Source organism: Mobula hypostoma, chromosome 1, assembly GCF_963921235.1.
Source record: "Mobula hypostoma chromosome 1, sMobHyp1.1, whole genome shotgun sequence".
Classification (NCBI taxonomy): domain Eukaryota; kingdom Metazoa; phylum Chordata; class Chondrichthyes; order Myliobatiformes; family Myliobatidae; genus Mobula; species Mobula hypostoma.
This window is the reverse complement of record NC_086097.1, coordinates 180,014,490-180,042,015: the sequence shown is the minus strand read 5'-3', so window position 1 is coordinate 180,042,015 and position 27,526 is coordinate 180,014,490. Positions and strand designations below refer to the sequence as shown.

General features: G+C 45.7%; 1 protein-coding gene and 1 long non-coding RNA gene across 3 annotated transcripts in view; one reads left to right on the top strand and one right to left on the bottom strand.

Annotated features, from left to right (window-relative positions):
* Window positions 1-284: 284 nt before the first annotated feature.
* Window positions 285-23,087, bottom strand: LOC134352936 (uncharacterized). The gene is made up of 3 exons (XR_010019513.1): window positions 21,471-23,087; window positions 8,788-8,888; window positions 285-917 (listed from the first exon to the last, which is right to left on the bottom strand). It is a non-coding gene; the product is annotated as an uncharacterized LOC134352936 (long non-coding RNA).
* Window positions 20,505-27,526, top strand: part of lama3 (laminin, alpha 3) — a 321,185-nt gene continuing 314,163 nt past the window's right edge. For both annotated transcript variants that reach the window (XM_063060575.1, XM_063060566.1), the window contains exon 1: window positions 20,505-20,772. In XM_063060575.1, coding sequence (XP_062916645.1) covers window positions 20,518-20,772 — 255 coding nt within the window. In that variant the 5' untranslated portion in view covers window positions 20,505-20,517. The remainder of the gene's footprint in view (window positions 20,773-27,526) is intronic.

Sequence of the window (27,526 nt, the reverse complement as noted above, 5' to 3'; positions counted from 1 at the left end):
ATGAAGGAGATGGAGAGCTCAGTAACATGTTAACAATGTCAGCAAAACAAAAGAGCTGGTCATTGACTTCAGGAAAGGGGCAGTGCACATGCTCCTGTCCCCATCAATGGTGTTGAGGTTGAGAGCTTCAAGTTCTTTGGGGTGAACATCATCAGTAGGATGTCCTGTTCCAACTAATTGGTTCAAATGGCTCTGTTTATTATCAGAGAATGTATACAGTATACAAACTGAAATACTTGTCTTTGCAGACATCCACGACAAAAGAATGGACAACAAGAAAACTTTGGAACCCCAAAGCCCCCTCCCATCTCCCCATGCGAGCCGCAGCAACCGTCAACCTCAACCTCTCCCATACATTTCAGCAAAATCCTCGGCACCCACCAGCCGCCAAGCAACAGCAAGCACCCAAAAAGAGACCATGATCTGCAGTCAAAAAAGGCTATAATTTACCCAACATTTCAACATGCCACAGGTTCTTCCTCTCACTAACAAGGGACAAAGAGACATTACCCATTTCTCACAGTGAAAGGGGAGACTGACATTCACTGTTAGTCTGCTGCGTTGCTTTATACTCTGAGATTTCCAGCCCGAAAATTGGCAGCAAATGCTCTCCCCCACTGAGAGAATGCGAGTATGTGACTGTTGGACTATAGAGACCTCCATTCATACATCCGCTGCAATGAAAACCTGATGTTCCTTCTCTCACGATGCTTCAGTCACTAACACCGACCGGGAATCAGTCATCCACAGGGTCACACAGGCCCAACCCCAGAGGCACCATCTTCTAAGCCATGCCTGCAGGATGTTGGAAGATGGTCAGCTGGTGAGCTTCAGGAACAGGAACTCATCCGCCGTAAAAAAAAAAGCAGTTTGAGTGCCACTTGCAGATCAGGACCTCAATAGAGCCTCAAATCACCCTGAGGAAGGAAAAAAAGAGACATTAAAGAGAGAAATTTAAGCTGTTTTCACAGATGAGCCTAAAGGGGCAGACATCTTAACTGTAGACATCTCACTAATGCTTCAGCTTTTTCAGAAGGCTAAAGAAATTTGACGTTTCCGTTGACTCTCAGCAATTTTTTTGATGTACCATCGAAAGCATCATATCTGAATATATCACAGCTTGGTATGGCAACTGCTCTGCACATTACCACAAGAAACTACAGAGGTTTGTGCACACAGCTCAGTACATCAGGGAAATCAGCCTCCCCTCTGTGGACTCTGTCCACACTTCTTGCTGCCTCAGTAAAACTGTCAGCACAATCAAAGCCCTCACCCCTCCTTGGACTCTCTCTTCACTTTTTGCTGCCTCAGTAAAGCAGCCAGCATAATCAAAGACCCCGCCCACCCTGGACCTCCTCTCTTCTCCCCTCTTCCATTTTGCAGGAGATACAAAAGCTTGAAAGTATGTACCACCAGACTCAGGGACAACTTCTATGCTACTGTTATAAGACTACTAAATATCGTAGATCCCTGGAACAATAAGTTGAAGTCTTGCCCTCATAATCCACTTCGTTATGATCTTGCATCTTATTATGTACCTGCATGGCACTCACTCTGTAGCTGTTACACTTTATTCCGCATATTTTTATTGTTTTATCTTGTTCTATCTTAATGCACTGTGTAATGATATGATCTGTATAAACAACACAGAAGACAAGCTTTTCACTGTATCTCAGTACATGTGACAATGATAAACCAATTCCAATTCCAATTCCATATGGTTTCCTGCTCAGTATCCGACATGAGAGAACAATTACAGGACTTTGTCAGCAATCCAGTACTAAACCGCCAGTAAATTAGAGCAAGCTTCAGGAGGATGATGCAAACCCACTATTAAATCAGTACAACTATCTTCCAGGCCCCAGGTTCCCAGCAACCACACTGACAACTTGTAATTAAGCCATTACAGAGCTACGCAACAAACATATGTTCAGGACCCCAGGAAATCAAGGGGAAAGCCACTGTAGAAACTTACCATTATAGTATCAGTGATGATAACAGACTGTGGTTCAAGACTGGGTCTGATGTTTCAAAGGCAGTGGAGAATTGCTCCCTGTGTTGATGGGGTTCATGGTGGATACAGCCAGCCACTCAGTCACCCTCCCAAGAAATCTGATTGAGTTTTTCGAGAAAGTGAGTGAGGGGATTGATGAGGATAGGGTGGTGAGTGTTGTCTACATGGAATTTAGCCAGGCTTTTGACAGGGTCCTACATGGTAGACTGGTCCAGTTTAGAATACATGCATCCAGGGTGAGACGGCAAATTGGACCCTGTCTTGCAGATTAGAGATAGAGGGTGGTAGGGAAGGGTTGTTCTTCCTTTGGAGAGCTGTGACCAGTGGTGTGCCCCAGGGATAAGAGCTGGGTGCTTTTGAAGAGAATTTAGGTGGTATGTGTTGGGGAGTGTTCTGGACTTATGTGGATAGAGCAGATATTATTCAAACAAGAACCAGTCTTCAGTTTTTATTGTAAATGTAATTATGTTCAAGATGCTTGCAGTTAGCCTTCAGTTATTATTGGAAATTGCAAGCAGTAAATTGAAGTTAAACTGGCCCACAGACTGGACAATTACATATGCAACTGCCAAATGTTAAGACAATGGGGTTGTGTTAATTGGCCTGCATAAAACCAGGCAACATGGCTAAGTTACTGCACCATTGTGACTTGAGTTCAAGTTAGCAGACCAAACTGATGTTGTCACTTAGCATATCAAACATGGTCATGGGTATAGGCAATCAATAGTTTTTTGTGTACTTAGAATATTTCTGTACTCAGAGACAGCCCTGACTACATTCATTTTGGATGTTTGGCTCTCCATCATCAAAAGTTTTTAGAATATTTGTGGTAATTATAGTTTCTCCCAGCAAAGTTGTTTGAACTTTCAGAGGTGTCTTATCAATTGCAATGTGCTTCCACTGTATGTATGTTGTCATGGTCCGGTCCGTGAAGTCCGTGTTCCGGTTCACGGTCCGGTCCATGGACTCCGGACTCCGGGTCTTCTGGCTGTCCCTTGTTTCAGTCGGGCTTAATCATATGCGCCTGATGCTCGTCTTAGGGCTGGGAATATAAGTGGCCCTGGGTTCAAGTGTGGTTGCTGGTTCGTCTGGTCAGTATCCCTGTCCTCGCCTCTGTGGGGTAAGCCAGGCCTTTGCCGTTACCCTGAGGCTGGACTGTTCCCTTCCCTTCCCCTTCCTTCTGAAGCCTTGCCTGCAACCTGAGTCTGGAGCTTTGCCCTGCGACCTTGTCAAGTTCTACCACCAGAGTGAGACCGGAGCTTAGCTGTGTCAAGATAAGGAACTGTCTATCGTTGAGTTGGAACTGTCTCTCTGTGTCCATGCCTTCGCTACACACATCAAAGTTGCTGGTGAACGCAGCCGGCCAGGCAGCATCTCTAGGAAGAGGTACAGTCGACGTTTCAGGCCGAGACCCTTCGTCAGGACTAACTGAAAGAAGAGCTAGTAAGAGATTTGAAAGTGGGAGGGGGAGGGGGAGATCCAAAATGATAGGAGAAGACAGGAGGGGGAGGGATGGAGCCAAGAGCTGGACAGGTGATAGGCAAAGGGGATACGAGAGGATCATGGGATAGGAGGCCCAGGGAGAAAGACAAGGGGCAGGGTGACCCAGAGGATGGGCAAGAGGTATAGTCAGAGGGACAGAGGGAGAAAAAGGAGAGTGAGAGAAAGAATGTGTGTATAAAAATAAGTAACAGATGGGGTACGAGGGGGAGGTGGGGCATTAGTGGAAGTTAGAGAAGTCGATGTTCATGCCATCAGGTTGGAGGCTACCCAGACGGAATATAAGGTGTTGTTCCTCCAATCGGAGTGTGGCTTCATCTTTACAGTAGAGGAGGCTGTGGATAGACATGTCAGAATGGGAATGGGATCCAGACAGAGCGTAGGTGTTCAGCAAAATGATCTCCCAGTCTGCGTCGGGTCTCGCCAATATATAGAAGGCCATGTCGGGAGCACCGGACGCAGTATATCGCCCCAGCCGACTCACAGGTGAAGTGTCGCCTCACCTGGAAGGACTGTCTGGGGCCCTGAATGGTGGTAAGGGAGTAGGTGTAAGGGCATGTGTAGCACTTGTTCCGCTTACTGCGTCCGGTGCTCCCGACATGGCCTTCTATATATTGGCGAGACCCGACGCAGACTGGGAGATCATTTTGCTGAACACCTACGCTCTGTCTGCCAGAGAAAGCAGGATCTCCCAGTGGCCACACATTTTAATTCCACATCCCATTTCCATTCTGACATGTCTATCCACGGCCTCCTCTGCTGTAAAGATGAAGCCACACTCAGGTTGGAGGAACAACACCTTATATTCCGTCTGGGTAGCCTCCAACCTGATGGCATGAACATCGACTTCTCTAACTTCCGCTAATGCCCCACCTCCCCCTCGTACCCCATCCGTTATTTATTTATATACACACATTCCTTCTCTCACTCTCCTTTTTCTCCCTCTGTCCCTCTGACTATACCCCTTGCCCATCCTCTGGTTCCCCCGCCCTTGTCTTTCTCCCCGGACCTCCTGTCCCATGATCCTCTCATATCCCCTTTGCCAATCACCTGTCCAGCTCTTGGCTCCATCCCTCCCCCTCCTGTCTTCTCCTATCATTTTGGATCTCCCCCTCCCCCTCCCACTTTCAAATCTCTTACTAACTCTTCCTTCAGTTAGTCCTGACGAAGGGTCTCGGCCTGAAACGTCGACTGTACCTCTTCCTAGAGATGCTGCCTGGCCTGCTGCGTTCACCAGCAACTTTGCTGTGTGTTGCTTGAATTTCCAGCATCTGCAGAATTCCTGTTCCATGCCTTCACTAGGTAGGTCTGGCTGTTTGCCGCTACCTAGTGTTGGGAACCATCTCGTCGTGTTCAGCATTCCGTGTATGAGTCCCGGCCCTACGTCCTGTTCCCAAGGAGGGGTCTCGGCTCTGTGTTCCATGTACCTGTCTCTCAAGTCCAAGGCTCTGTGTTCCCATGCTCGAGACCACGGCTCTGTGTTCCTGTCCTCCCCAAGACCAAGGCTCTGTGTTCTGCGTTCCCGCCGTCCCAGTCCAAGGTTCCAAGGTTCCTGTCGTCCCAAGTCCAAGGCTCGGCTGTTCCTGAGTACCAAGTCAAAGCTTCGTGTTCTCGTCCTGTCCATGTGCCTCGACCTATCCATGTGCTTCGTCCTGTGCTGGAGTTCCCTCATCCTATACTGGAGTTCCCTTGTCTTGCCCAGGGGTCTCTCGTTCTGTCCTGTAGCCTCACCTAGTCCTGTCTCCCAAGACCACGTCATGTCTTCGCCTAGTTCCGGAGTCCGAGCCCGAGTCAAAACCCAGGTTCTGGGTCCTTATCCAGTCTCTAGCTCAGAGTCCGAACCCAAGCCTCGTCATGTCCTCGCCTCAAAGAACCCAAGCCACGAAGAATCCAAGCCATGTCAGTCCTGTAGCCATGTCATGTCCTAGACTAGTTCTGGGGTCCGAGCCTGAGTCAAGACCCAGGTTCTAGGTCCTCGTCCAGTCTCCGGCTCAGAGTCCAAGCCCAGGCTCCTAGTTCCCAGTTCCTTGTCCTGGTCCCGCTTGCTTAGCCAATGTCCTAGCCCAAGTCTGTGTTCTTGTCCCAGCTCCCTAGTAAAATCCTGTTCCTAGTACTTCAGTGTCTGTGTCTTGCATTTGGGTCCGCTCCCGGTGCCGCCCCCCCCCCCCCGTTATGATATATGTACCTCAAAGGACCCACTTGTCATCCAAACTCCAATCTTCTGACACTCTTAGTGTAGAAAGTTGTCTAAGGTTATAACAGGAATTTGATCAACTGGGGAAGTGGGCAAAAGAATGGCTGGTGGAACTTAACTCAGGCAAGTGTGAAAGGATGCATTTTCGGTTGTTATACCACAGCAGGGCATACACAGTGAATGACAGGGCTCAGGGGAGTGTTAAAGAACAGAGGGGTGTATGAACATAGTTCCCTGAAAATTGAGACATGGGCAGACAAAGGCTTGTGGAATGCTTCCCATCATTGACTCTGCCTTTGAGGATGTGAGTTGGGATGTCACGTTACAGTTGTACAATCTGTTGGTTAGCTCACACTTGAAGTATTGTGTACATGCTGATCGTTAAACTAGAAGAAGGTTGCGCTAAGCTAGACGACTCCCAAGAATGTTCCCAGGATTGGAGGGTGTGAGTTATAAGGGAGATTGGATAGGCTAGGGCTGTTGGCCTTACAGCAAAGGAGGGTGACTTTGTACAGGTATATTTGTTGCAGCCCAATAAAACTCTGGTGAGACCACACTTGGAGTCTTTCTCTTTCATTTCAGGTTACCTTATTATACAAATGATGTGGAAGCTTTAGAGAGAGTGCAGAGGAGATTTATCAACATGACATCTGGATTAGAGTGCATGTCTTATGAGGAAAGGTTGAGCGAGCTAGGGCTTTTCTCTTTGGAGTGAAGGAGGATGAGAAGTGAATTGATAGAGGTATATAAGATGATAAGAGGCATAGATAGATTGGACAACCAGAGACTTTTTCTCAGGGCAGAAATGGCTAATAGAAGAGGGCATAATTTTAGGGTGAATGGAGGAAAGTACAGGAGAGAAGTCAGATGTAAGTTTTTATACACAGAGACTGGTGGGGGGATGGAATATGCTGTCAGGGGTGCTTGTAGACGCAGGTACATCAGTGACAGTCAAGAGACTCTTCGATGGATGAAAGAAAACCGGAGAGCTCTGTGGGAGGGAAGGGTTAGATTGATCTTGGAGTAGTTTAAAGGTTGACACAACACCATGGGACGAAGGGCCTGTACTGTGCAGTACTGTAAACACAAGAGCTTCTGCAGATGTTGTACTGTTCTGCACTGTACTCTACTCTACTGTGCTGTACTGTAAACACAAGAGCTTCTGCAGATGTGGGAAGTCCAGAGCAACACACATAAAATGCTGGAGGAATTCAGCAGGTCACATAGCATCTATGAAAATGAATAAACAGTCGATGATTTGGGCCCAGACCCTTCATCAGGACTGCAAAGGAAGGAGGAAGAACCCAGAATACAGGTGGGGGTGTGGAAGGAGAATAAGCTGAAGGTGATAGGTGAAACAGGTGGTTGGGTGAGGGGGGGGGATGCTGGGCAGTGATAGGCGGAAAAGGCAAAAGGTGGAGAAGAAAGAATCTGATAGGAGAGGTGAGTGGACAATGGAGGAAAGGAAAGGAGGAAGGGAACCAGGGGAGGAGTTAAGCAGGTGAGAAGAGAAGAGGCAAGAGAAGGGAATAGAAAAACAGTGATGGGAGAGGGGAAAATTACTGGAAGTTGGAGAAGTCTATGTTCATGACATCAGGTTGGAGGCTACCCAGATGGAATATGAAGTGTTGCTCCTTCAACTTGTACTGTACTATGCTCTATGTATACATGCATATAAAATTATGAGAGACACTGTTACTTTAAATGGTCATAGTCTTTTTCCCAGGGTGTGAGTATCTGAAAGTAGAGAGCTTAGATTTAAGATGAGAGGACAAACATTTAAAGATTTACAAGCCAAATTCTTTACAGAGAGAGTTGTGGATGCCTGGTGAGGTGGTGGAAGCAGTTATGATAGCAACTTAAATCGGCTTCAGATAAATATTTTAACACACAGGAAACAGAGAGTATGGACCATGTGCAGGGCAGATGGGATTAGTTTAATTTGGCATCATGGTCGGCACAGATATTGTGAGCTGAAGGGCCTGTTTCTGTGCTACACTGTTCTACATTGTACAATGTACTATATATGATTTACACCTGTCTCAGGAGGGTCAATGCTATTCAGAGTTAAAGCCGCTGGTATCTTGAAAATTTGAATGTCCCATATAGAATGAAGTGCAGGGATTACTGGAAGATTAGAGTGGAGCACTTCAAAAAATACAAATTTGCCCAAAGGTGGTTGTGCCAGAAGAGGGAGCAGGGAAACAGTTGTGTGTCTGAGCTCTCTGCTGGGTGTGTGGAATGAGCAGTAACCTTGTCCCAACTCGTTGAGAATGGCTTTCACTGGAACATCTGACATATGATCTGAGAAAGCACAGGGCGGTGCAAGGGCAGAGGGAGCAGAAGCAGCTTTATTGTCATTGTCTTATACAATGTGAAATGTGGTGTTTTGTGGCAGCAGCACAGTGCCAAGACACAAAATTACAATAAGTTACAAAATAAATAAATAGAACAAAAACAAAGAAATAATGAGGCAATGTTTGTGAGTTCATGAAGTGTCCAGAAATCTGATAGAGGAGGAGAAGAAACTATTCCTGAAGTATTTAGTATGCGTCCTCGGCTCCTGGACCTCTTCCCCAATGGCAGTATTGAGCACAGGGCATGAGGGCACAACCCAGATGATGAATGTCCTTAGTGAGCAATGTTGCCACCCTGAGGTACTGCCAGGGAGTGGTGAATCCATGGAATTTGTTGCCACGGGCGGCAGTGGAGGCCAAGACATTGGGTGTATTTAAGGCAGAAATTGATAGGTATCTGAGTAGCCAGGGCATCAAAGGTTATGGTGAGAAGGCGGGGGAGTGGGACTAAATGGGAGAATGGATCAGCTCATGATAAAATGGTGGAGCAGACTCGATGGGCCAAATGGCCGACTTCTGCTCCTTTGTCTTATGGTCTTATGGTCTCTTGAAGATATCCTCAATGGCAGGGATCTAACAACCATAACCACCTTCCATTGTGTGATGACTGACTCCACCACTGGCTTGTTTCCCCTGATAGCCATCGACTTTGATTTTACCTGGGCTCCGTGGTGCCACAGTTAGTAAGACACTGCCCTGATGTCGCGGTGTTTCACTCTTACCTCCCCTCTGGAGTTCTGCTTGTTGATTCACGTTTGGACCTAGGCTGTGATGAGGGCTGTAGCCCAGCAGAGATGCAAGGGAGACTATATATGCTGGAAATCTAGAGAACCACACAGAAGAAAATGGTGAATAAAATCAGCAGGTCAGGCAACAACTATGGAGGGGAAAAAACAGTTAATATTTTGAGCTGAGAGTTAACATCAGGAACACATCCCAACAATGGTTACAGGCTACTGGTCTGTAAGTATTACTTTTTCTTCCTTTTCTAAAACAGGTTTATTCAGTGATTTCAGCATCACATCATTATAATACTACAGTGTTCCATGATTCATACTATTTACAGACCAGTTTCAAATTAGAATCCACTTGAGCTCTTGTGGTGCCCCTCCCCACTGTCCTGGAAATCCCCAGCTCTAACTGTGGACATTGCGTGCTCTTTCTTCAGGGACGCCTGGACATGGATGTAGCCCAGAAGAGAGGCAGGTATTCAGCTCAGGCAGAATCCAGTAAGCGCTACGTAGCAGCACTGTTGATGTCCTCTGATGAATGATGGTAGACTGATTGGTTGGTAGATTAATTGAATTGGGTTTGTTTTGCTTTTTGTAGACAAGACATGTTTGTACAATGTTTCACATTATAGGAGCGACAAATACAAAACACTGGTGAAACTCAGCAGGTCAGGCAGCTTCTCTGGACCTTCTCTCTTCTTTCTTCTCCTAGTGGGCAGAAGATACAAAAGCCTGAAAGCATGGACCACCAAGCTTAAGGACATCTTCTATCCCAATGTCATCAGACTCTTCAATGGACCTGCATGATGAGATGGACCCTTGGCACAAGAAGAGGCCATAGACAGACATGTTGGAATGGGAATGGGAATCAAAATTAAAATGTTTGGCCACTGGGAAGTCTCACCTGTGGTGGATGGTGTGGAGGTGCTTGACAAAGTGGTCCCTCAATTTACAATGGGCAAATTCTGAAACTGTGGTCGATGGATTGTGGAAAGAGATTCAGGGAGGGTTAGAAGGACATGGAGGGGAATAAAATTGGACCACTGTGGGATGAGTGTGAATGGACGCTTGATTGTCAGCATGGACTAAGTGGTCTGAAGGGCCCCGTTTCCGTGGCTGTATGACTCCATGATTCAATTCCAGAGATCTAAGCAGGTTAACAGATTTCTGCTCCCAACATTGGGAGTGTTTAGAGACATGCAGAGGACAGAGTGACAGTCGTTAATTTCCACTCGATCTTCCTCCCATCTTATCTCAGCCTCCCCACATATCTTTGGTACGCAGTCCTATTTCTACATGGAATTAAACTTTTACATATTTTGCCTATGCACTTATTGGTTGTTTCAATCTCTGCTGACGGAGGCAGCAGGACCGGTAACCCTTTTACTGTTACCTTTGGACTGTTAGAACAGACCCCACAGGGGACTGGAGACACTTGCAGGTGGACCATTGACAGTGCTGCAGGGTGGTTCAGACAGAAAAGACCTGCGAAGTATTGCACTGTGGTTGACTCTGTCTCTGCCCTAATCCCCAAAGCTAACCTCTGAAAACTTTATTTTTAAAACAAAATCTTTAGTAACGTGATCTCCTCGCCCCTTCTCATGCAATGAATTCTAATTTTTAAACCTGCACCTGTTATGGTCTGTCCTTGTTTCAAACACTAATCATCCAACAATTCTAACTTCCTCTTCTTGCCAATGTATCAGAAATTATTAATGAATGTAAATCACTGCGCTATCAAACCAGTGTGTAATCTTCTCTCAGTGTTTTTAATCTTCTCATAACTATTGATCGTTTTAGATCCGCAGGCTGGCCGGGTAATTCTGCCCAGTGCCTTTGAAGCAGGGCATAGCCTTGACCAGTGATCTAAAAAAGAATTTGCTAACAGCTGAAGCTAACTGAGACAGAAAATGTGGGGCCTGATCTTGTCAGGAAATTTATTTTGTCAGAAGCTGAAAGAGGAGCATCTTCCCTGCAGAACTTGCAAACAAAGCAACACAACTAGAATAAACACTCAGGCAAATAACTGTAGCATCCACCTTTGAAATGGAAAAGGCAGGAAGTTTGCCATTTAAAAACCTGGGAAGGATATAGATTTGCAAAGGTAGTGTGGGGATAGGGAGAATTACATGGGGCATTCAGGGCAACTGGCACTAACAGAGCAGAGAATATTAGGGGGGATCTTGATGGGTTTAGACATGGTGAATTGATTGCAGCTGATTCCATTAGCAGAAGGTCAAGAATCAGGGAGACAGTATTTGAAATGTTGGACCAAAGGTATTCTGGTTCCCATACATTTAGTTCTCACATACGCACCATGGTAGCGTCGTGATTACAGCTCTGGGTGGCAGAGTTCAGAGTTCAGTCTCGACGTTCTCTGTAAGGGGACACCATGGAATATGGGTCCTCCTGTTTTCTCCCTGTTAATTGGTCATTGTAATTTGTCCCGTGATTAGGTGAGGGTAAAATCGTGAATTGCCGGGGTTTTCTGGACGGTGCAGCTTGAAGGGCCGGGAGGGCCTAATCCACCCTGTATCTCTAAAATTTAAATGAATAAAAATTAAAATAAATACTTTGAAACACACAGTGAAATGCATCATTTAAGTTAACAACCAACACAGCCTGTGAAGAATGTACTGGAGGCAGCCTGTAAATGTCACCACACATTCCAGCACCAACAAAGCACGGGATGGTGTTTTCACACAAGTGATGTGGAGCATTCTGCCTGAGTATGTTGAAAGCAGAAGATGAAAGGAGCTGGAGAAGAAGAATTTTTCAGACAATGAGAGATGAGCAGGGAATGAAACCAGATGGAAATGCTTCAAAGGGATGGCAGAGATACAATAGGCCAAATGGCCACCTTCATTGTTCAATGAAGCATCATCAGATACAAAGCTGGAAATATTAAGCAGGTTGGACAACTTTAGTGAAGATGGGGAGACTAAAAGATGGAGCTCCAGGCATGGGTTGGGGGTATGGGACTGATTGCCAAGTTTAGGTAAGAGAGTGGTGCGGACAAAAGCCAGAATGAATGAAATTGTAGAGACCAGCCCAGGGAGAGGGGCACTGTTACCAGCTGGGCAGTCAAGAAGGCAGCTCTACTTTGTTAGTTCAAGGAGATTTGGGATATCATCAAACACTCCTGCAAATTGTTACAGATACACAGAGGAAGAGCATTCTGACTGGTTGCATCACTGCCTAGTACTGAGGTTCCAATTCAGAGGATCACAAGAGGCTGCTGAGGGCAGTAGACTCAGCTATCTCCATCGTGGGCACAACCCTCCCCACCATCGAGGACATCTTCAAGAGGCGGTGACTCAAGGAGGCACCATCCATCAGTAAGGATCCTCACCATCTGGGACATGCCCTCTTTTCATTATTACCATTGGGGAGGAGGTACAGGAACCTGGGTATCCCCAGTCAACATTTCAGGAACAGCTTCTTCCCCTCTGCCATCAGTTTTCTGAATGATCCATGAACCCATGAACACTACCTCATTATTCCTCTTTTACCAACTTCCACCCTGCCCTCAAATTTACCTGGTCCATTTCCGACACCTTCTTCCTCTTTCTTGATTCTTTCTGTCTCTATCTCTGGAGACACCTTATCTACTGATATCCATTATAAACCCACTGATTCTCACAGCCATCTGGACTATACCTCTTCCCACCCTGTTACTTGTAAAAGCGCCATCGCCTTCTCTCAATTCCTTCGTCTCCACGGCAACTGATCTCAGGATGAGGCGTTTCATTCGAGAACTAAGGAGATGTTCTCCTTCTTCAAAGAAAGGGGTTTCCCTTTCTCCACCATCAATGCTGCTCTTAACTGCATCTCTTCCATTTCCTGCACATCTGCCCTCACCCCATCCTCCCACCACTCTACCAGGGATAAGGTTCCTCTTGTCCTCACCTACTACCCCACCAGCCTCCACATGCAACATAAAATTATCTATAACTTCTGCCATTACAGTGGGATCCCACCACCAAGCACATCTTTCCCTCCCCCCACTTCTGCTTTCTGCAGAGATTGCTCCTGACATGACTCCCTTGTCTGTTCACCCCTCTCCGCTAATCTCCTTCCTGGCACTTATCCTTGCAAGTGGAACAAGTGCTACACCTCCCCCTACACCTCCTCCCTCACTACCATACAGGGCCACAAAAAGTCCTTCCAAGTGAGGCAACACTTCACCTGTGAGTCTGATGGGGTCATCTGCTGTATCTGGTGCTCCTCGTGTGGCCCCCTGTATATCAATGAGACCCGACATAGATTGGAAGACCACTTTGCCGAGCACCTACGCTCCATCCGCCTGAAGAAGCAGGATCTCCCATTTTAATTCCATGTCTCATTTCCATTCTGACATGTCAGTCCATGGCCTCCTCTACTGTCATGATGAGGCCACACTCAGGTTGGAGGAGCAACACCCTACATTCCATCTGGGTAGCTTCCAGTCTGATGGCATGAACAGCAATTTCTCGAATTTCCTGTAATGACCCCCTCCTTCAGTATTCCCCATTCCCATTTCTCTCTCCCACATTATCAGCTCCCTCTGGTGCTCCTCCTCCTCTTCTTCCTTCCATGGCCTTCTGTCCTCTCCTATCAGATTCCCCCTTCTTTCACCAATCAACTTCCCAGCTCTTTACTTCACCCTCCCCCTCCGTCCCAGTTTCACCTATCCTGTGGTTCTTCCTTCCCTCCCCCAACTTCTTACTCTGACTCTTCATCTTTTTTTTTCTCCAGTCCTGAAGGGTCTTGGCCTGAAATGTCGACTGTTTACTCTTTTCCGTAGATGCTGCCTGGTCTGTTGAGATCCTCCAGCATTTTGTGTGTGTTGCTTGGATTTCCAGCATCTGCAGATTTTCTCTTGTTTGTGATTCCTCTTTTACACTTTTTTTTATACTTTGTAGTAATTTTCATGTCTTAGCCCTGTGCTGCTGCAAAACAACAAATTTTATGTCATATAAGTCAGTGACAATAAATCTGATTCTGATCCTGAAGTCCTGGGAAGGAAAAGGTGCCATATGATGTCATTTGTAGCTTTATCCAGCTTTTAATCAGTATTGTGCCACAGGAAGGAACCAGGCCGATGAGGTCATGTTTTCAGGAGATGATAACCAAGGAAGCTGGAGAGCAGTGAGGCTGGTCCAGGGATGGGACAGATAGGAGACAGATGGGCACTGCACAGCTGCTGGCAGGAGGGAGGCCGGGAGCTGAGAAGTAGAATGACTCACAATTCACTGTAAGAGCCAGGATAACAAAATGAGACATTTAAGTTATATTAGATATTGGTGAGACAGCATTTGGATTATTGTGTATAGTTTTGGCTGCCCTGTTATAGGAAAGATGATATTAAACTAGAAAGAGTGCAGAAAAGATTTAGAACATAAAACATAGAACAGTACAATGCAGCTTAGGTCCTTCAGCCCACAATGTTGTGCAAACCTATATAAACCTACTCTACAATCTAACCCCCTCCTCCTACACAGCCCAGAATCCTACATTTTTCTTACTTCCATGTGCCTATCTAAGATACTCTTAAATGCCTCTATTGTATCAGCCTCCAACTACATCCCAGACACCCACCACTCCAATGTAAAAAAAAAGTCCTGTGATGTCTCCCCTAAACTTTCTTCCACTCACCTTAAGTGGATGTCCTTTGCCCTTGGCCATTGCTGCTCTGGGAAAAAGATGCTGACTGTCCACTCTATCTATGCCTCTCATAATTTTATACACTTCTATCAAGTTGTCTCTTACTCTCTTTCACTCCAAAGAGAAAAGCCCTTGCTTGCTCAACCTTTCCTGATAAGACATTTATCAATATGTTACTTCCGTTCACAAGGAGAGGTTGTGCAAACTAGGACTATACTCCCGGGGACATAGGAGATTGAGGGTGGCAGAGGTATATAAGATCATGAGGGGCATACACAGGGTGAAAGCTATTTCCTAAGGAAGGGGTGCTAACACAAGAGAGCATAGGTTTAAGGTCAGAGATGAGAGATTTAAACGGGATATGGGGGCAGCTTCTTCACACAGAGGGTGGTGCATATTTTGAATGAGTGTGCAGAAATAGTGGTTGAGGAGGCACATTAACAGCATTAAAAAGCCATCTAGATAAGTACATGGATTGCAGAGGTTTAGGGGGTTATGGGCGAAATGTGGGCAGATGGGACTAGCTCATGGGACAGACAACACTGTTGGATGAATTCAGCCGAAGGGTCTGTTTTCATGCTGTTTGACACTGTGACTCTATGACAAGCTGTTGAACTTGTTCCTCAGTCTCACTAAAAATTTATTTAAATCCCACTCCAACACCGCTCTAATGATGAAACACATTTTCTTTGATTTTGAATATTCTCTTACTTTTTGCCCCAGAAAACATGCATTTTGTTCCAGTTTTAATATAAAGCTCTAAAGATACTGTAAATTCTGAAAATTAGACCTCCTGCTTACGTTTCATTGTTCTAACCTTCAACTTGATTCACTCACATGGAGCTCTGTTCACCCAGCACCCCTCAGCTTACTGAACCCCTGTAAGCCACAATGTCCTTTCAAGGCAGGCTGCTTTAAATTGTCCCTGGTGCAAGTCTCCCCTCTCCACGACACCAATGTTGTCCAAGGGAAGGGCATTAGGACCCATACAAGCTTGGCACCAGTGTTGTCGCAGAGCAATGTGTGATTAAACTGGAAAGAGTCAAGGATACAACACATGTTGCCTCAGCTGGGGCTCGAACTCACGACCTTCAGGTTGCTAGTCCAATGCCTTAACCACTTGGCCACGTGCCCAGTCTGGGTAACATCCTCATAAATCTTTTTCACACCATCTCCAGTTTAATGACAACCTTCGTGTGGCAAGGCTACCAGAGGAGGATACAGCACTCCAAAAGGTGCTGTTAGTTATGTTTAGTATTTCCTTGCTTTGGGATTCATATAACTGTGATATATTTGTATATTTCAGTACAATATTATTATTTAACAGGGCAGACAACTTTCTAGAGTCTAAATATCTCTTCCAAACCCTTGGTGGGTGGTCTGGAAGAACCCTGGAGGAAATGCACAACCACAAAGCAGAAAAGCTGAAGGAAGTTGCCCTTTACCGCTGAATGTGCTGATCCTTGGATAAACGCTATCATTATTTCACTGGATGATAATTGAGGGAGGACATCGGAAATTCAATAACAGAATATCAGATGAATTTCAAATGTCAGATGAATAACAGACTCTGGCTGTATATTCTATCTCCGTCTCTTAGGTCTCCCCTCAGCGTTCGACACTCAGGCAGAGCAGTTCCATACCAGGTTGTGATGTATCCTAAAAGGATGCTTTCTATGGCGCATTGACAGAAATTGGTGAGAGTCAGAAGGGACCTGGATAAGAGGGATATGGGCCAAATGGAGGTGGATGGGACCATCTCAATAAGACAACTTGGTCAAAATGGATGAGTTGGGCCTGTTTGCTGGCTGTATAATTTTGTGATTCTATGGAAGAGGATTCCAGATAATGTTGTTGCACACCATTATTCTGGGAAAATGCTGTTTCCTCATTCTTTTCTAAACTCATAAGACTATGAAGATTAAGGAGGGTTAGATCAACCAAGCACACACCTTTAGAAAGATAACTGCAAATATTAAAATGCACAAATGGTTCACTATTGGTATTTTACTTCACCATCTTCTACCGCACCCATCTCAGTTTTTTGTGTGGAGGTACTCGGGCCAAGGAAGACTGTTTTCGTTAATAAACCTCTGCTCAGCATTCCCAACAGGTGGGATCCAATAATGGACACAGTTTGCAAGGATAGGGCTGCTGGGGTCTGCAACTTGCTGGGGGGAGGGGAGCCCGAGAATTTCTTAAAATATCCATCGAGGCCATGCCCTACCTTCTTGCTACTACCATTGGGTTTGTAGTCCTGGGGCCTTCGGTTCCACACCAACAGGTTCAGGAACCTACAAACACCGGTGCGAATAACTTCATTCACCACTACTCTGAACTGATTCTACAACTTAGACTCATTTTCAAGGACTCTTTACAATTCATGTTCCCAGTATTATTTTTATTTGCAGCTTTTCTCTTGCATATTGGTGTTTGTCAGTCTTTGTCCATTTGTGTATGTTTTTTGCAAAATTCTACTGCACTGTATTTCTTTTCTCCTTTAAATGCCTGCAAGGAATGAATTTAAAGTTAGAATAGGTAACATACTTTGATATTAAATTTACTTTGAACTTTAAAATATTGCAATACAGTTCGAGATCCGATCTCCACCTTACCCCCCAGTGGTTCAGCAATTTTGGGGGTTTTGCTGGTGACTCATCCTATATACAGTAGGAAAGGAAAGGTACATCACATCCGGAGTTTCTCCTGTTAGTGGACGATTTCCCTCCACGCCTCTCTAACGTAGTGGGGAATCGTGTATGAGGCAAGTTACAGCAGTGGTTTGCCATTGCCTTCTGCCAGGTGAGTTTCCAAAGAGATCACCAGCTCGTAACCCAGCACGGATGGAAAGCGCGAAGGGGAGTCGGCTGGCTGGATTCGAACCCGGGACCTTTCGTCCTGAAGTCCGATGCAGATGCCACTACACCACCAGCCGGGTCCTATATACAGTACTTGCTCATCAATATGGGCAGCTAATAGTAACCAGAACTGAGGACATGGTGGCTATAAACCCTGCTTACTCTCAGTCAGAAATATTATTCTGGAACAGTAAGGAATGCATTTCAAAGTAAATTGGTTATTGCCAGATTAGTTTATTATTGTCTCATGTAACAAGATACAGAGAAAAACATGTCTTGCATACTGTCTGCACAGACTAATTCATTACACAGTGCATTGAGGGAACACAGGGGAAAACAATAACAGAATGCAGAGTAAAGATTGAGAAAGTGCACTGCCAGCAAACAATAAGACGCAAGGTCATAATGAGGTAGATTGTGACGAGTCCATCTTCAGTTAAAAAGTAAAATTATAATATGTATTATAATTATATAATTATATTATAAGCATTATAATTAGAATATTGTAATTATAAGCATTGTAAATGGATAATTTTATTCTTTAAACAATAGTATCTCAATGTGGCATGATCACAATTCAGGGCTCTCCTAACAGTTTAAAGTTTTTTGGACTGTTTGCTCTAAAGGAGACACAGGAGACTGCAGATGCTGAGACATGGACCAAAGCACAATCTGACGGAGGAACTCAGCAGGTCGAGCAGCATCGGTGTGGGGAAGGGGTGGGGAGAGGGGAAGGAATCATCAATTTTGGGTCAAAGCCTTGCATTGGGACTAAGAGTGGAGAGGGGAGATGGCTGGTATTGAGAGAGGGAGTGGTGATACAGGGGTCCAAGGTGATTGGTGGACTGAGGAGGGGTGAGAAATGATGGGTAGGTTGACTCAGACAGAAGAGAGAAGAGGTCTTGAGTCTCATCCCTCTCAGTTCAGATGCGGGGTTTCAACACAAAACACCGACAATTCCTCCCCCCCCCGCCCCCAGCCCACAGACGCTGCTTGACCTGCTGCGTTCCTCCAGCAGATGGTGTGTTACTGTTTAAGTTTGTTAATGGATGACACATTAATGGAATGACTATTTGTAATTGAAAATGTGATGAACTTCCTGTATTTTTTAATGAATAGTATATATTTTGAAATAAAAGGAGGCTGTAGATTATACGTGGTCAACGTCACTGCAGTTTCCGTTTTCTTTCAAGGATCCCACAGGGCAGATGAAAACTGCACACGTTTATAAACTTTGACCATTCACTCCTGTGATGGTCTGTGAAAGATCTGCCCAGATATTGCAAATATTCTCCCTTCCAGAGCAGAACATAAGGTGTTGGGAGAACTCAATGGGTCTGGCAGCATCCCTAGGGGGAAATGGTCATTTGACGTTTTGGGTTGAGACCCTTCATCTGGACTGAGATATAGAGATAGTATAAAGTAGTGAGGGGAAGGTGTGAAGCTAGAGCTGTGTGGAGGAGGGGAGAGTGCTGAAAAGTACAGAGGCTTTTATCTGCCTATCACCCCTCATCCACTAATCACTTGCCAGCTCTTAGAAACATAACCTTCAGCCTGAAGTATCCATGCCAACCATGGTGCTCAACACATGTAAAGCCTTCCTGCGATGAAGTCCATTTACATGGAGCACAGAACAAGAAAGCATTATCTGTCACAAAGGCCTCCACCATCCAAGCTATGCTCTCTTCTCACTATTATCATAGGGCAGGAGGTACAGAAGTCTCAGGTCCCACACCACCAGGTTCAGGAACAACATTACTCTGTAACTATCAGGCTCCCAAATCCACCTGGATAACTTCACTCACCACAATCATGATCTACAGTCACTTTCAAGGCCTCTTTTCAACTTATTTGAGCACCTTGGTCTTCTTTTGCACATTGGTTGTTTGTCTTTCTTTATGGTTTTTTTTGTAAGTTCCATTGCACTTTTTATTTTCCCTGTAAATGCCTACAAGAATCTCAAGGTATGTGGTAACAGTTCCATACTTTGGTAATAAATTTACTTTTTACTTTAAAATGAGTTCAATTTGTGTGCATTTAGCCCATACCCCTCTAAATCCGTACTATCCAGGCTCTTGCCCCATTCCCTCCGCCTCTGTATACAGGCTCCCATCTCTATCAGTCCAGCTGAAGGGTTTCGACCCATAATGACCACTGTCCACCCCTCCCCCCAACAGATGCTGTCGGACTCACAGAGTTCCTCCAGCAGATTGTGTGGAAAGATGGCAAGAGGATCGAGAACAAGTCAGCAGATGCCCCAGATTCCAGCATCGGCAGTCCTTCTGGTGTCTCGCTTTCCATGTCCAATTTCATGGAAACACTGAGAGTTCGCACGCACAGCCTTCCAAAATCAAGTGAGAAAGACACTCATTTATCACAAAAACACACGAGATGCTGGAAATCCGGAGCAGCATACACTCCGAACTCAGTTTAGCAACGCTAACCCGAGTCTGTCTCTGAACTGAGGAGTGGGATGAAAAGATGAGCGCGTGTAAGACGTGCCCGAGTTTTCTGGGAAAACGGAGTTCACGAGGAAAGAATGCCAAACACTTTAACTGGCTGGAAAGGTATGCTCGGACTTGTACATTGCCTTTTATTCCTGGATTTCAGTCCCTGGATAGGAGCCAAGAAGCTAAATGTGCAGTCACCGAAGTTTCCGAGAACGCCGATTTTTAAGTATTTTACAATCTTTGCAGTTAATGAGGTCCGGTTGTCACGGGGAAGTCATCGAACCAGATGGAATTTGCTCAATAAAATAACTTCACAGAAAGTGCAAACTCGAAGATTTTATCCACTTTTCTTGAGCACGCGTGTGTGTGGATCTCTAGTTGGCCGAAGCTCCGAGTCTGCTCCTTTATTTTCAGCCAAGCCACTCATATTACCTCTCTGCTGCAGAGTGCCCATTACAATTCAATAATAATCCAAATATACAGTACTTCTTCACCACGGAATGCACATAAGTGCTGTTTGCATTTAATAGGTAGAAAATAACTTTTGCAACAAAATATTGGCTTTATATTTAACTTCAAATATAAACACCAATTAGGGTATTTTTTTAAAAACAAGCTTCTAAATATAGAAGTTGGGAACAATGATTATTTCTAAGTCGTTCAGCCAGGATTTCCTCGCGATCCTAGTTCCTGGGCAGGAGAGGGTGTGTAGTTGGTCTTCGGTGAGGGAGGGGGTGAGGGAGGGAGGGAGCACAGTGCTTGGGAAGATGGCGAGAGGGTCGAGGACAAGTCTGCTGTTCTGGGCTGTGCTCCTGCAGTCCGGCCGGACGGCCGATGGTCAGGGAACACCGGACCGGCTGAATGGCTTCAGCCTCCACCCGCCCTACTTGAACATTGCCCAGGGGGCTGAGATCTGGGCCACGGCCACTTGCGGAGAAGACGGATCGCGGCGGCCCAGACTGGACCTTTACTGTAAACTGGTAGGCGGGCCGGCCGCCGGTGCCTCCAGCCAGACTATCCAGGTACCAGCTTGCTGGCGGGACACCGACCAGGCGACGCCGAACGGGGGACGGGCAGGAATCACGGGGCTTGTTGGGGGTACTGGGGTCAGCAAAGTCGCAATGGGCCGAGTGGCAGATCCAGAGTTCTGTGGGAGCCGGGTTTGACGTTTGGAGTGAGTGGATTCTGGAAGGGGATATTAAAGAGTGAAAGTCGGAGAAACAGAGGCAGAGCGGGCGGCGTATTTGTCAGTGTGTGTGTGAGGGTAGCGGGAAGGAGTGACTGTCAAAGAGTTGTGTGTGAATGCGTGTGAGTCTGTGTGTATGAGTAGATGTGACTAAGTGCGAGAGGGGGTGTGACTCTGATAGTTGCGTGTGAAGGTGTGTGGTGTGTGTGTATCGGTGTGAGTGTGTAATTAAGTCTGAGTGTGTGAGAGCGTAAGCCGCCATTGAACCCTCCCGGGAAGGGAAGCGACCCGGGTCTCCACCGGCCGCTCTCTCCACGGTGGCCCGGTGCGGCGGGGTGTAAGTGTCCAGCCTCCCGAAAGGATGATCAGGAGCGGGAGTAGAAGGAACCAGAAGCGACCGTGCCGTGGGATCCGGCCGCCGTCGCCGACCCCTTGCCCCTTGCGATGAAGGGCTGCCTCACAGTGGGGAGTGTCCGCTCCCCGCGAAGCCGAACCCCACCAGCAATCGCCCCAGACCCTGCCTTTGTACCTCACCTTGTCCCGTCACACGCTGGGGGGGGTGACAGGACCCATGGGCGAAGGGTGTACCTGTCACCAGCGTTAAGTCCAGACTCCTCTGCAGACGCCGCGCCTCCGAGAAGATCCCTGGAACGGGGGAAGGGGGGTGTGGAGGACAACTTCTCTGGAGAAAGATTCTACTCTTCAGATCCCTTCCCACAGACGCTGCTCGACTCGCTGGCTATCTGTGGCGCCCCTTCCACCTTTGTGTTTTTGGGAGGGTCTGCGGTAGGGGCGGAGAGCCCACTGAAGTTGGAAGCGGGGTAGGCCTCATCCATTGGCGGCCAGCGGGTCACACGGCCGCGTGGAGGGCTTGGCTGGATATGGAGGCCCCGGGTCCATGGACTTGCAGTCTGGTGTGAGTAGACCTTATGATGCTCCTCATACAGTGGCCCCATCCACTCCGTCACAGAGTCACACAGCACAGGGTCTGCCCCTTCGGCCCAGGCCGTGGCAATCATAGACAGCCATCACTACAGTGCAGGAACTAGCTATTCGGCGCACAACGTCAGTGCCAAACACCTTGCCAAATTAAACTAAATCCCTTCCTCCTGCACATGATCCCCCTCCATCCATTCCCTGCTCATTCACGTGTCTGTCTTCCAGCCTCTTGGTATCTGCTCCCACCACCACCAGCCCTGGCAATGTGGTCCAGGAACACACCGCTCACTGTGTAAAAAATCTTACACTGCACATCCCAGTTTAAACTTTCCTCCTTTCAGCTTAAAGCTATGGTTTCTAGTATCTGGCATTTCTAACCAGGGAAGAAGATCTTGACTGTCTACCCCATCCGTGCCTCTCATAATTGTATAAACTCAGCCCCTGATGCTTCAGAGAAAACAGCCCAAATTAGTCCCACCTCCTTATAACTCATACCCTCCAACCCAGCAGCATCCTGGTGAACTACTTCTGCACTGGCACCCTCCCCACGTTCATCATGCAATGGGGCAACCAGAACTGAATGCAATACTCCGAGAGCAGCCTAGCTTTACATACAGTCTGTTGTATTGAAGTATTCTAGCTGAGGCAGTCCTATTTATCTGCATTTGGTCCTTGTCCCTCTAAACCTATCCTATCCACGTACTTGTCCAAATGTCTTTTAAACCTCATGATTTTACCTGCCTGGCATATTCTCACCACCCTCTGTGTGAAGAGGAACCCTTGTTCCTTTTAAATCTTTCCCCTCTTGCCCTCTATCTATGCCCTTGGTTCTGGACTCACCTGCTCTGGGGGAAAAGAGGAAATCACTCAGCTTCTCCATGCTCTTCATCATTTCACAAATCTCATCCTCCTGTACTCCAGGGAAATCTGTCACAGCCTATCCATCCTCTCCGTGCTTCTGATCTCTCCAGTTCCAGTAACGTTCTTGTGAATTTTTGCACACCCTGTGCAGCATTAATGCTATAGCTGAGCAGCTAGACTGCACAGAGTATGGTCTGTCCAATGTCTTGTGCTGTGATACAGAGGGTACTCCAGTCCTGAGGCAGGGTCTTGACCTAAAATGTTGACCATCCCTATTCCTCCACAGTTACTGCCCAATCTAACAGCAGATTTTTTTTATTTTGCCCTAGATTCCAGCCTCCACAGCCTCTTCTGTCACTATGGCCACCTCCTGCCCCATCTGCAGGAGGGACTATGGCTCAAGGAAGTTACGTGCAAGTCCCATAGATTGCCTGAGAGAAAGTCACAGGTCAGGCGAGACAATGTGTCATGCCAGTAGGTCGGTGCTAGGTCACATGATAGGTTATACAACCAGTCACCTGATCTTCACTGACAGACTGCACTGTACTCCTGGAGAGCAGGACTGATGGGTAACCTCACAGAGCTATATTAAATCATTGAAAGGATGAATAGTCTTTTTTCCTGGATTGGGAAATTGGCAACTAGAGGCCATAGTTTTAAGGTTCGAGATGAAAAAATTAATGAAAGAATCAGCTTTATTATCACTGATACATGTCATGAAATTTGTTGCTTTGTGGCAGCAGTACAGTGCAAAGTCATAAAATTACAATAAATTTCAAAATAAATATATAGTGCAATAAAAAGGTACTAATAAGGTAATGTTCACGGATCCATGGACCTTTGGAAACTTGATGGTGGAGGGGAGAAAACTGTTCCCAAAATGATGAGTGTACACCTTTAGGTTCCTGTACCTCCTCCCTGATTGTAGTAGTGAGAAGAGGGTATATCCAGGATGGTGAGGGTCCTTAACCATGAATTCCACCTTGTTGTGACAGCACCTTGTGAAAATATAGGACCATAAGATATAGGAGCAGAATTAAATCATTTGGCCTGTCGAGTCTGCTCCGCCATTTCATCATGGCTGATCCATTTTCCCTCTCAGCCTGAAATCTCCTGCCTTCTCCCCGTTTCCCGTCACACTCTGACTAATCAAGAACCTATCAAGCTCTGCCTTAAATATATCCCTTGTCGTGCCTCCACAGCCGCTTGTGGTGACAAATTCTACAGATTCACCACTCTGTGGCTAAAATGATTCAGAATTGGATTTAATATCACTGACACGTGTGAAATTTGTTTTGTGGTAGTAGTACAGTGCAATACATAATAAAACACTATAATTTACAATAAGAAATATATAAATGTATATTAAAAACCTCCTCAAACTCCTAATGAAAAATAGCTGCATCATGCCTTCTTTTAATATGCACTTACAAAGACTGGCCATTTCTCTTCATTTCCTTCAGAATTGCTAATGTACACAGGGGTTTTCTCTGCACTTTGAAGTAGCTCCTTGAGAAGCCATGAAAATATGTTAATGTGTTTTAGAAATATTTACTTGGAGGCCTAGAGTTATACAGCAGTGGACCTACATTCCCCTTAAACCTCACCCATGAAACAGGCCCTTCAACCCAACTCGTCCATGTTGACCAAGGTTCCTAAATTAGTACAGCCCTTGTGTTTTAATCTGGCAGAATATTACATTGGGCACTTGTTCAATGGCCAAATGTTCAGAACATAAAAAAAATAGGAAAATAAGAAGAAGGAGGCTATTCGGCCCCTTGAGCCTGCTATTACCATTCCCTAAGATCACAGTTGATCTCACTGTTCTCTTGTGCCAGATCCATATTGTGAGCATTGACCAGATTCTATCCATGGTTTGTTTAATCTCCCCTCATCCAGTAAATGTGGCATCTCTGGAATCTGCTTGGAGAACTGTGACGGCATTCCCTCTCTGTTTTGTTTCAAACTGCTTCATCAGTAGGTATGAAATGAATTCATTGATCTGACCTGTGAAGGGGCTCAGAGAACGTGATATGAATGGGGTTTTCTCAACATTAGAGTCAGAGAGTTATATAGTACAGAAACAGATCCTTTGGTCCAACTTGTCCATGCTGAACAAGTTGTCTACCTGACCTAATCCCACTTGCCTGCATTTGACCCACATCCCTCTGAAACTTTCCTATCGATGAAGCTGTCCAAATGTCCTTCTGATGTTGTAATTCCACCTGTCTTGATCACTTCATCTGGTAGCTGGTCCCATATACAGTACCCACCAACCTCTGTATGGAAAAATCTGACACTCAGGTACTGTTTAAATCTTTCTGCTCTCCCATTAAACCTGTGTACTCTAGTTTTAGACTTTAAACCTGGGAAAATCCTTGAACATTCACATGATTTCTGCCCATCATGATTTTCTGAATCTTTCCAAGGCCATTCCTCAGCTTCCTATGCTCCAGGAAAAACGGATCCACCCTATCCATTTTGGGTGCATATCTAAGAAAGGATGTGCTGGCATTGGAGAGGATTAAAGGAGGTTTATGAGAATGATGCCAGGAATGACAGGTTAACGTACTGTATGAAGAGCGTTTGATGCCAATGGCCCTGTGCTTGCTGGAGTTCAGAAGAATAAAGGGGGATGTCATTGAAAGCTTTTGAATATTGAAAGGCTTAGATAGACTGGATGTGGAGGGATGTTTCCTATAGTGGGTGTGGCTAGGACTAGAGAACACAGCCTTAGAATAGAGGGATGTCCATTTAGAACAGAGGTGAGAAGGAACTTCTTTAGCCAGAGGGTGGTGAATCTGTGGAATTCATTGCCACAGGTGGCTGTGGAGGTCAAGTCATTGGGTATATTTAAAGTGAAGGTTGACAAGTTCTTGATTAGTAAGAGCATCAAAGCAGGGTAATTGAGAGTGAAGCTGAATTAGCCATCATTGAATGATAAGATCACATGACCATAAGACATAGGAGCAGAATTAGGCAATTCCACCCATTGAGTCTGCTCTGCCATTCCATCATGGCTGATTTATTATCCCTCTCAACCCCATTCTCCTTGTAACCTTTGAAACTATGACTAATCAAGAACCTATCTACGTCTGCTTTAAATATGTTCAATGACTTGGCCTTCACAGCTGTCATAGCAATAAATTCCACAGATTCACCACCCTCAAGTTAAATAAATCCTCCTCATCTTTGTTCTAAATGGACGTCCCTCTATTCTAAGGCTGTGTCCTCCGGTGCTTGACTCACCCACTATAGAAACCATCCTCTCCACAATATCAATAGGTTTCAATAAGATGCCCTCTCATTCTTCTAAACTCCAGTGAGCCCAGAGACATCAACTGCTCCTCACACGTTAACACTTCCGTTCCCAGAATCCTCCTCTTGAACCTCCGCTGGGCGCTCTCAATGCCAGTACATCTTTTCTTAGATAAGAGACCCAGAATTACTCACAGTCCTCCAAGTGCAGTTTGACCAATGCCTTATAATGCCTTAGCGTTACACCCATATTCTAGTACTCTTGAAATGAATGCTAACATTGCATTTGTCTTCCTTACCACTGACTCAACTTGCAAGATAATCTTTAGGAATCCTGCACAAGGACTCCCAAGACCCTTTGCACCTCTGATTTTTGAATTTTCTTCCCATTTAGAAAATAGGCTATGCCTTTATTCCATCTACCAAAGTGCATGACCATACACTTCCCTACACTATATTCCATCAGCCACATCTTTCTTTGCCCATTCTTCCAATCTGTCCAAGCCCTTCTGCAGACTCTCTGTTTCCTCAACACTACTTGGGCTCTAACTATCTTTGTATTGAATGCAAACTTGGCCACAAAACCATCAATTCTGTCATCTAAATCTTTGAAATACAGTGCCTATAAAAAGAAATCACCCCCCAGAAGTTATCATATGTTATTATTTTACAACTTTGAATCACAGTGGATTTAATTTGTTTTTTTTTTTGACACTGATTGAAAAAGACTCTTTCAGGTGAAAGTGAATACAGATCTCTACAAAGTGACCTAAATTTAAAAAAGGCATCCGTTAGTCTTGCGAGACCATGGATCTGCGCCTGGAAAGTCTTCACTCTCCAGGGTGCAGGCCTGGGCAAGGTTGTATGGAAGACCAGCAGTTGCCCATGCTGCAAGTCTCCCCTCTCCAAGACACCAATGTTGTCCAAGGGAAGGGCATTAGGACCCATACAGTTTGGCACTGGTGTCGTCGCAGAGCAATGTGTGATTAAGTGCCTTGCTCAAGGACACAACATGTTGCCTCAGTTGGAGCTCGAACTCACGACCTTCAGGTCGCTAGTCCAACGCCTTAACCACTTGGCTGCGTGCCCACACGGATCTAAATTACTTATAATTATAAAACACAAAATAATTGACTGCATAAGTATTCAACCCCTTTAATATAACACACCAAATCATCACTGGTGCAGCCAATTGGTTTTAGAAGTCACATAAGTGGTTAGATGGAGATCACCTGTGTGCAGTCAAGGTGTTTCAATTGATTGTAGTAAATTACACCTGTATCTGGGAGGTCCAACTGCTGGTGAGTCAGTATCCGTGCAAAATCTACACCATGAAGACACAAGAACACACCAAATAACTCTATGAAAAGGTTATTGAAAAGCACAAGCCAGGAGGTGCATACAACAACATTTCCAAGTCATTGAATATCCCTTGGAATACAGTTAAGTCAATCATCATAAAATGGAAAGAATATGGTACAGTTGTACATCTGCCTAGAAGAAGCCATCCTCAAAAACTGAGTGAATGTGCA